Below are 11,045 nucleotides of genomic sequence, written 5' to 3'. Positions count from 1 at the left end.
CAGTGAGAGACAAAGTACTGCTAAGCATTTTGCCTAGCGTGCTAACGATTCTGCCAGCTTGCCTTCTTAATAATAATAATAATAATAATGATGATAATAATAATAATAATAATGATGATAATAATAATGATAATAATGATGATAATAATAATAATAATAATAATAATAATAATGATGATAATAATAATAATAATAATGATGATAATAATAATAATAATAATTTTACTTTTTTTAGGTTTTGATTATATTTTTAAAAACTAACAAAAAAAACATACAAAAGATATGCCCCCTGCCCCCCTCCCTCCCCTGCCACCCCCCTCCCCGAACTATTATTATTATCTGCAGTTATGTTGGTGCTCAACAAGTGAATGTTTGTGCTTGTAACACCGGCTGCATGTACTGCACTTGAACGGCCGGTGTTCGTTGTGTGTGCGCTTGTGTAGCTTCAGCATGTGACGAGAGGCAAACAGCTCATCGCAATACGGACAATGCAACTGCTCGTTGCCCTCGCCATCGTGCTCCTTCAAGTGGATTTGGTAGGTGGCCTCTACGGTGAAGACCTTCTCGCAGTATTCGCAAGTGAACGGCTTGTTGCTGCCCTTCTCCTCGGCCGGGCTCTGAGCGGTGGTGTCGCGCTCGTGGGTGCGCCGGTGCCGCTCAAGGTTGCCAGCCTGCATAAAAGACTTGTCACACAACTCGCACACAAAGGGCCGCTCCCCCGTATGCCTCCGCATGTGGTTTAACAACGACTGCTTGAACTTGAAGCTACGCTCGCAGATACTGCATTTATGCGACTCCGACAAACGCTTGCCGTCAGGAAGTCCATCACATAAATCAACGTGGTTTTTGAGGGTGAGAGCATCTGAGAAAACTGCACCACAAAGGCTGCACTTAAAGTTACTGCGACTGCCGCAACTGTTGTTGTTGTCTGCTGCTACACTAATGCCCTCACTGTTGTTGTCTGCACACACATTAGTCACTGGCATAGACCCTTCTGTAGTATTGTGGCTGCATTTATGTGCATTTAAATATTCAAGGCTCGAAAACTGCTTGTTGCAGTCTTTGCAACAATTTGTGTTCGTCTCAGTTTTGTGCGACTCCTTGTGCTTGGTAAAATGCTTCAAATTCAGGAAGCTCTTCTCACAAACATCACACACAAACGGCTTAGTGGGTTTTACTGGTGTCTTTGTGTCAGCGCTTGATCTGCGTCCTTTAGACTGCTTCTGCCCTTTGCGCTTGTTGTTGTTGCTGCTGCTGTTGGCACTACTGCTACAATTTCCGCTGCTCTCAGAGGCAGTGTTTTGCTGCGATGCTTGTGAGGACTGCGTCTTTTCTACGGATGCATTAGCCCCGTCTTTCTCTTGTTGCTTTGCCGACGGCTTCTTCCTACTGCGACCACCACCACCACCACTGCTGCTGCCATCACCACCACCACCTTCCCCACCGGATTCTTTTTTCTTTGTTGAAGGGGTCGATGAGGATGCTGCTGCAGCCTTGCGTCGCTTCTTAGCTGCTGCAGCGGAAGACTTGTTCTCGAGGCTGGCCAGGTAGTCATCGCAAGCCTTCTGCAGGTCGAACCATTCCTGCGAGGGGGGACAGTGCGTTATGCGACAGTTGAAATATGATGAGATTTTGCGCGACACCGACCCACAGTATTCGCAACGATACTGCGCAGTGTTCTCTGGGTGACCACGCATGTGCTCAATGAACAGGCAGCTCCATGAGAAGAACTGGCCACAGAGGGGACATCGATGTGACGTCTCCGTCGACTTAAGTTCCATGTACTTGAAGAAATGGTCCTGAGTGTGCACTCGGCCACACATCAGGCATGCAATGCCGTGATCCTTAATGCATGGTGGTAACATGACCCGTGGCACATTGTAGACTGGTGGCGTAATCTGCCTTGCGGTACTGCCAATAGCAGGAGTCGTAGATGTAGTAGTAATAGTAGTAGTGGTAGTGGTAGTAGTACTTGTACTACTACTACTACTACTACTACTGTTGTTGCTGTTGACTTTGGTTTTATTATTGTTGTTGCTATTGCGACTTATTTTGATGACCCCAGCTTTAGTAGAGCTAGAAGAGAAGGAGGAAGATGGGGTAGTTTTTTTATTCCTCGATTTGGGCTTTTCTGTAGTGTGGGCAGCAGCTGGCCTGTTCTCCTCGCCACCATGCTCAACTGGAACCTCTTTCTTCAGCCCTTTCAAATTGGCAAATGCCGACACCGGACCCTTGGCACTGCTGTTCGGTTTGCTCTTCATCATCTTCACCCGGAATGTGTTCCCGTTGGCCAACAACACACTGTCCTCCTCCTCTTCCTCTTCTTGCTTAACCACTTCTTTCAAACTGTTGTTGTTGTTATTATTATTATTATTACTACTACTACTACCACCAACAGAAGTGCCACTCACCACCTCACCACTCCGCTGTTTCTTCACATCCCCCTCTCCACCAGCATCCTTCTTTCTTTTCTTCTGCCTCTTCTTTGCGTTTGGTTCCCCCACCAGCTGCTGCTCCTCCCCTGCCGGCTCAGTACGACGGGGCAACTCACTCAGACTAACTACAATGTTTGCGGATGATGGCAATGTTTGCAGTGATGATGATGATGATGTTGATGACAATGGAAGCTGGCGATGATGACTATTAGTATTATTATTATTATTATTATTATTATTATGACCTTGGGATTCCTGAAGCTGATGATGATGATGTCGATGATGACGACGATGATGATGACGATCAGTGAAGTGGCGCCTGTTGATAAGTGCTTTGTCCTCCTCCTCCACCTCCTTTGCAGTTGAGCCTCTGTCACTATATACCTCCACCTTTCGCTCCATGTCTTCTCCCTCTTCATCCTCCTCTTCCTCCTCATCATCATCATCAGCTCCTTCCACCTCATTGTATGCCGTCTGATGTGCTGGTACCATCTGATGAAAGTTGACGCCACCACCCGACACCCCAGATGCTCCTTCTTCACCCCTGGCCAATTCCGATGGCGGCGGCCCACCCTCTGCCCCGGCATCAAGTTCTGCTGCCACCGTCGACAACGTCCTCAACAAATTTGTGTTCTTCCGACGTCTCCGCTTCCGTTGTCCGTAAGCATGATAACGACGACGGGCATTTACTTTCTTCTTCTTTGCCGGCACTTCAGCAGTCTGTGCCAGTGCGGCTGCCACTGCCTCGGGCGTCGGCAGTGCCACTGGCTGTCCCGTGGCGAGGTGAGCAGCTGCCATTTCGCGCAACATTACATCAACCTTACTAGGTCGGCCACGACGCCTTGGGAGGTTTAGCCTGGCCTTCAGCAATTCCTCACTGGTAAGTTCTGAAGGTGGAGAAGTAGGGGAAATATCAACTAAATTTGAGCCTTCGGCCAGGGTAGGAGCATTGAGCGAAGAGAGGGCCACAGCTGGGGTGAGAGTGTCAATGGACATAGGAGTAGGAGAGGCCGAGGCCGAAGCTGGGTAAGTAATTTTTTTCGGAGGCCTACCCCTTCTCTTTGGGATTTTGTTATCAGCAGTATCATCCTTACTTTTCAACTGGGGCTTTGTGTCCAGTTCCATTGTAGTTGGTTTTTCCAGCTTTGTCTGTTTCGTTAGAGCTTCACCTTTCCCGAAATTACTCATCAGTGATGGTCGACCCCTTCGTTTGACAGTTTTGTTGCTCTGAGATTTGAATTTATCAGAGAGAGGGGGTCGACCACGCCTTTTCACTCCACCCTTATAACTTTTCCTCTTCGTGCTACCAAACAACTTTGCTGTAGAGCTCTTATTACTAGTGTCATCATCATTACTATTATTATTATCGCTTTCGTTATCTGTTTCATCTTCCGACGTATTATCACTCTTGTCTGAATGTACTCCAGACGCCTCGTAGTCCACAGGGTCTCTTGTGCGTTTCTGATAGTTGTTAACGAGTGGTGACCGAAAGTGATCCAACGACGAACTGTCTGTTTCCCCATTCTTAAACTTCACCATGTTGCCACCAAATTTCGACTGTGGCCGATGCTTTTTACTGGGGCTGCCCCACATTTTTTCTTTGCAACCTAACCCTTTTATCTTAGGAGACAGACAATTCTCTTCCTCGGACGACACTGATGAGCTTGATTCGGATCCGCTGTCCTCTTTCTTCACACGGGGCGTGAGGAAGTTCTCAAGAATTCTTTTGTTGCTGCTGTTAATGTCTAAGACTTTTCCAGAAGCTGACAGCAGCAACTGATCATCCAAAGGTGACTCATTCTTGATATGTTTCAAAGCAGCTACACGTAATGCATCATCAACCACAGAACTATTAGAGCTATGAAGCTGCCAGGAATTGGATCCAGAATCGATCAATTTCTTCTCTGTTTTGTAATCTGACCGATTCTTAGTCATTTCTGAGAAATTCTCACTCAAAACGGTGTTGTTTCGCATTGAAGGTTCGTGAAAGAAACTGCACGTCTTTTTACCTGTGTCAGCTCTCCATGGCTTTTTGTCAAAGTTCATACCAGTCCCCGCAGTGGCTGAAGCGCCAACAGATGAGGACATCCAGTTAAAAGGGTTCTGGGTAATGTCACCAAGCCTCGAAGACCCTGTCGAGTTGCCGGAGTAGTTGCCACTGTCTTGTTTGAAGTTCTCTTGTGTGATTCGATCATGCCTGAGCGGGTTGAGCTGCACCATGCTGTGACGGTCATCTGGTGCCCTCATCAGAGCCGACAAAGACTGCAGTTTACGGAACTTACGCTCTCTCTTCCTCTGTTTGATGAGAGCCAGACGTTCTGGGTCGGTGATGGCCATGTTAGATTTTGTGTTTGACTCTGTTCGGCAAGGGCTTGATGTAGACGGCAAATCTGGTTTGGGACTCTCACCTGTAGAAATAGGCTGGTCACTGGCGGCTGGTTGAGCGGGGGTACGGGTCACAGGAATGCTAGTTTCGCGTCCTGTACCAGATAAAATCATTTTGCAGTTTACATTCTGTGTATTAGAATTGTCGTAAAAATTGTTATTCTTAATGGATTCACTTGCATTTTGGTGTGAAATTTCAGCAAATGAACTTGAGCATGTATTGAGCGACGACTGACAAACCCCTATCATTTCTCCAGAGACTTGTAATGTGTTGTGACTGGCTCTGAAAAACAGATTATTTGAGGAACTGCTTGTATTACTTAGAGCCTGATTTGGCTCGGCACCACCTGATTGTGCAACAGACATGTCTCCGAACACATGACCAACATCATAATTGAGAGATTTTTGCTGCTGCGGTTGTCCTTTGTTCGGAAGCGACAAGGAAGTGATATCGGTCTTGCCTGTCTTATCGCAGTCTCCCGAAGACAAACCTTGCAACAACGGGTTTGAGAGACCCGGAAGTTTGGCAAATACTTTCTGGCTTTTATTCGTCATGGCTGTTATATCAACCTTCTGACGGCCTACGTGCAGTGCTGGTTGTTCTGATGCTGTGTCCTTGCCGCAGGGCATCTCTCGAAGAGTAACTGCCTCATCAACACAGACTGTTGATTGTTTGTTCAGAGGAGTGTTGTTAGCAGCAGTGGTGACATGGGGGTCAGACGATGAAACTGGGGACACCTTATCTATCTTCTGAACAGATGCAGAATCTCTGGGATGGCCACTACCACCCTTGCCACACTTTGATGCCTTCACAGTCCTAGTAAAATTTGGAGGTATATTCTTCACAACTTTGGAAATGTTTTGGCAATTTCGGAAGTCATTCTCCATCCCCCGGCAGGAACAACTAATCTCATGGATACCTGCATAAAAAAAGAAAAAGAAAATTATGATTTACAAATAAATACAAAAATTTAATTATCTTTCTCATCATTATCAACAATATATACAAAGGGGTGCTGAAAAGCTCCTGGCTTTAACCCTTTCGTTACCAACCCGGCTGAAACCGGCTCTGGCTCTTTAGTACAAATGTCTTGTTTTCAAAAGTTCTGAATTAAAATCTTCCACCAAACCTTAGTCACAATTTATGTCCCTAACTCTAGCTTAATGATAACGATGTTATTTTACTTAATTCTTTGTTATATTTAACATAATTGGAAGAAACACTGAGCATCTCAAAATAAATTCAGTAACGAAAGGGTTAAAGGGTATCACGACAGGCCTTGTTGGAGGCCCAACCTTCCTTTCCCAGGCTTAGAAAAACTGAAGGACTGCTGCAATAGGTATGTGAATCTGAGAGGGGAAAATGTTAAATAAAATCATAATTAACTGATCCTTCTGTATTTTCTGTTACTCACAGCCAGGAACTTTGCAGCACCACCTTGTGTGTGTGTGTGTGTGTGTGTGTGTATGCGTGTGTGTGTGTATATATATAAAAGGAAATTAAGAAAATAAGATGTAGCATTTAATAAAAATTTATTATATACAAAAATCCAACAAATTCTCTTAGAGTGTTTTAAATGCGTGTGTGTGTGTGTATGGAAATTGTAGCTGTGATACCAGCGCTGGTGGCACGTAAAAAGCACCATCCGATCGTGGGCGTTTGCCAGCGCCGCCCCGACTGGCTTCCGTGCCGGTGGCACGTAAGAAGCACCATCCAATCGTGGCCGTTTGCCAGCCTCGCCTGGCCTCTGTGCCGGTGGCACGTAAAAAGCACCATCCGATCGTGGCCGTTTGCCAGCCTCATCTGGCCCCCGTGCCAGTGGCTCGTAAAAAGCACCATCCAATTGTGGCCATTGCCAACCTCATCTGGCCTCCGTGCCGGTGGCACATAAAAAGCAGCATCCGATCATGGCTGTTTGCCAGCCTCGTCTGGCACCTGTGCGGGTGGCACGTAAAAAGCACCCACTACACTCACGGAGTTGTTGGCGTTAGGAAGGGCATCCAGCTGTAGAAACACTGCCAGATCAGACTGGGCCTGGTGCAGCCTTCTGGCTTCCCAGACCCCAGTTGCACCGTCCAACCCATGCCAGCATGGAAAGCGGACGCTAAACAATGATGATGATGATATATATATAGGCGCAGGAGTGGCTGTGTGGTAAGTAGCTTGCTAACCAACCACATGGTTCCGGGTTCAGTCCCACTGCGTGGCATCTTGGGCAAGTATCTTCTGCTATAGCCCCGGGCCGACCAATGCCTTGTGAGTAGATTTGGTAGACGGAAACTGAAAGAAGCCTATCGTATATATGTATATATATATATGTGTGTGTGTGTGTGTGTGTGTGTTTGTGTTTGTCCCCCTAGCATTGCTTGACAACCGATGCTGGTGTGTTTACATCCCCGTCACTTAACGGTTCGGCAAAAGAGACCGATAGAATAAGTACTGGGCTTACAAAGAATAAGTCCCGGAGTCGATTGCTCGACTAAAGGCGGTGCTCCAGCATGGCCGCAGTCAAATGACTGAAACAAGTAAAAGAGTAAAAGAGTATATATATTCTTTTACTTGTTTCACTCATTTGGCTGTGGCCATGCTGGGGCACTGCCTTAAAGGATGGTTATGAAGAAATCAATCCCAAGACTTATTCTTTGTAAGCCTAGTACTTATTCTATTTTATTCTCGTTTGCCAATCCACTAAGTTACGGAGACATAAACACACCAACAGCGTTTGTCAAACAATGGTGGAAAGACAAACAGAGCCACAAAGATACACACACACAAGCGCTTACATATACAATGGGATTCTTTTCAGTTTCTACCTACTCATAAGCGAGAGAAAGTTGTGGCGAAAGAGTCGGTAGAAGTTTCGCCATTACCTTCTGCCGGAGCCGCATGGAGCTTAGGTGTTTTCGCTCATAAACACACACATCGCCCAGTCTGAAATTCGAACCTGTGATCCCTCGACCGCGAGTCCACTGCTCTAACCACTAGGCCATGTGCCTCCACACATAGGCGTTATACAATCTGTCATTCACTCTGAGAGAGAGGCCCTTAGTTACCACAAAAAGTAGAAGCTTTCTCAAATTCGCCTGGGCTCACACTCAAGAGGTAGTGAGTTTGATTCCCAGATCAGGCTGTACCTTGAGTTCTTGAGCAAGACACTTTCTTTCATATTGCTCCAGTTCACTCAGCTGTAGAAATTAGTTGCGACATTACTGGTGCCAAGCTGTATTGGCCCCTTTGCTTTTCCCTTGGATAACATCAGTGACATGGAGAGAGGAGGCTGGTATGCATGGGCGACTGCTGGTCTTCCATAAACAACATTGCCTGGACTTGTACCTTGGAGGGTAACTTTCTAGATGCAATGCTGTGGTCATTCATACATATATATATATGGCTGTGTGGTAAGTAGCCTGCTTACCAACAACACGGTTCTTGGGCAAGTGTCTTCTACTATAGCCTCGGGCCAACCAAAGCCTTGTAAGTGGATTTGGTAGACGGAAACTGAAAGAAACCCGTTGTATATATGTATATATTTCTTTACTACCCACAAGGGGCTAAACACAGAGAGGACAAACAAGGACAGACAAACGGATTAAGTCGATTAAATCGACCCCAATACGTAACTGGTACTTAATTCATTGACCCCGAAAGGATGAAAGGCAAAGTCGACCTCGGCGGAATTTTAACTCAGAACGTAACGGCAGACGAAATACGGCTACGCATTTCGCCTGGCGTCCTAACATTTCTGCCAGCTCGCCGATGTATATATATATATATATATATGTGTGTGTGTCTGTGTTTGTCCCCCCAACATCGCTTGACAACCGATGATGGAAATGAGTTGTGATGTCATCGGTGCCAGGCTGCATCAGCCTTTGCATTTTCCTTGGATAACAACAGTGGCACAGAGGCTGGTATGCATGGGAGACTGCTGGTCTTCCATAAAAAGCCTTGCTCAAACTTGTGTCTTGGAGGGTAACTTTCTAGGTGCAATGCCATGGTCAGCTATGACCGAAGGGGGTCTTTACTATACACACAGAAAAAGGAGCTGTATAGTAGTGGTTAGAGCATATAATAGTCAGACTACGCTTGGTTCTGTGCTGAGTATTGCAGTTGGCAATGTAGATGCCTCTTGAGACATGTTGACAGGAAACCCTATGCTCAGGATGCTATCATCATCATCGTTTAACGTCCGTTTTCCGCGCTAGCACGGGTTGGACGGTTCGACCGGGGTCTGGGGAGCCAGGGGCTGCTCCAGTCTCCAGTCTGATCTGGCAGTGTTTCTACAGCTGGATGCCCTTCCTAACGCCAACCACTCCGCGAGTGTAGTGGGTGCTTTTTATGTGCCACCTGCACAGGTGCCAGAGGGGTCTGGCATCGGCCACGATCGGTTGGTGCTTTTTATGTGCCACCGGCACAGAAGCCAGTCGAGGCGGTGCTGGCATCGGCCACGTTCGGATGGTGCTTTTTATGTGCCACCGGCACAGAAGCCAGTCGAGGCGGTGCTGGCATCGGCCACATTCGGATGGTGCTTTTTATGTGCCACCGGCACAGAAGCCAGTCGAGGCGGTGCTGGCATCGGCCACAGGTGCCAGAGGGGTCTGGCATCAGCCACGATCGGTTGGTGCTTTCTATGTGCCACTGGCACAGAAGCCAGTCGAGGCGGTGCTGGCATCGGCCACGTTCGGATGGTGCTTTTTATGTGCCACTATCATAACCAGTAATACGTACTGCTCCATAACATCAAAATACAACTGCTCTATTTTTCATATTGAGTGTCCTGTTTTTTTCTGACTTCATCATCATCATCATCTAACATCCGTTTTCCATGCTAGCATGGGTTGGACGGTTCGACCGGGGTCTGGTAAGCCATGGAGGCTGCACCAGGCTCCAGTCTGATCTGGCAGTCTTTCTACAGCTGGATGCCCTCCCTTCCTAACGCCAACCACTCTGTGAGTGTAGTGGGTGCTTTTTACGTGCCACCTGCACAGGAGCCAGAGCAAGCTGGCAAACGGCCATGATCGGTTGGTGCTTTTACATGTCACCGACACGGACGCCAGTCAGGCGACGCTAGTAACTTCCACGCTCGAACGGTGCTTTTACTGGCAGCGAGCTGGCAGAAACGTTAGCACGCCAGGCGAAATGCTTAGCCGCATTTCGTCTGCCGTTACATTCTGCGTTCAAATTCCGCCGAGGTCGACTTTGCCTTTCCTTTCGGGGTCGATACATTAAGTACCATTTACACACTAGGGTCGATGTCATCGACTTAATCCGTTTGTCTGTTCTTCTTTGTCCCCTCTGTGTTTAGCCCCTTGTGGGTAGTAAAGAAATAGGTGCTTTTACATGTCACCGGCATGGGTGTCTTAACGAACTTGACTCAAAAGGTCCCCTCAAGAACAGCGGGTCACTCAACAATCCAAGGTTAGCGCAGCAGGCAGTCCTGTGAGCCATGAACTCACTGCATTTGTCGGGTCTTCGAAGTCACAGTTAATGTGCGCACGTGTGTGTGTGTGTGTGCATCCGACTATGTCCCAGCACTTGGCAACCGGTATTAGCTAGCCAACTAAGTTACAGTAAAGTAAACAAACCAACACCACTTGTTAAGCAGTGGTGAAGTGGGGCACAAAGACAAACACACAAAATGTATATATGAAGGATTTCTATCAGTTTCTGTCTGACAAATTAACTCACAAGAATTTGGTCAGCCTGGGGTTAATAGAAGGCACTAGCCCAAGGTGCCATGCAGTGGGACTGAATCCAGAACCATATGGTTGGAAAGCAAACTTCTTAGAAGAAAGCCAAGCTTGATAACATTTATATAATACTAGCAGTATCGCCCGGCATTGCTCAGGTTTGTTTCGACCCTTTAGAATTGGAATTTTTGAAAAGCAAAAATTTTGCATTATGTAGCTTGTTATTCTCTTTAAGTGAACATTTTTCTGGTTGAAATACACCGGAAAATGGTGACACAGCAGTCAAAAAATCGTAAAAAATAGGGATTTTCATAGAAAAAAAAGCACCTTTTTGATGTAAATAATTTTTGGTGTTAACGTGGTCCAATTTGAATTTTTTCTTCTATGGAAGGAAGAGCAAGCCTTCTTGTATCATACTTTCAATTTTGGTCAACTTGTGCCGCAGGGTCTCGGAGGAGATAGTGTTAGTTGAAGGCTCCCAAACCTGCCATACACAGACAACTTCAGCTTTATATATATATATAGGGATTTAAA

The 11,045-nt window shown here is 46.5% G+C and overlaps 1 protein-coding gene across 3 annotated transcripts in view; it reads right to left on the bottom strand.

Moving 5' to 3' along the window:
- Window positions 1–309: 309 nt before the first annotated feature.
- Window positions 310–11,045, bottom strand: part of LOC115225989 — a 15,927-nt gene continuing 5,191 nt past the window's right edge. For 2 of the 3 annotated variants that reach the window (XM_029796962.2, XM_036514868.1), the window contains exon 2: window positions 310–5,740. In XM_029796962.2, the coding sequence (XP_029652822.1) occupies window positions 336–5,708 (5,373 nt within the window). In that variant the 5' untranslated portion in view covers window positions 5,709–5,740 and the 3' untranslated portion in view covers window positions 310–335. The remainder of the gene's footprint in view (window positions 5,741–11,045) is intronic. The other variant, XM_036514869.1, reaches the window with a different exon arrangement.

This window comes from Octopus sinensis, linkage group LG29, assembly GCF_006345805.1.
Source record: "Octopus sinensis linkage group LG29, ASM634580v1, whole genome shotgun sequence".
Lineage (NCBI taxonomy): Eukaryota > Metazoa > Mollusca > Cephalopoda > Octopoda > Octopodidae > Octopus > Octopus sinensis.
This window is presented reverse-complemented; position numbering and strand designations above follow the sequence as displayed.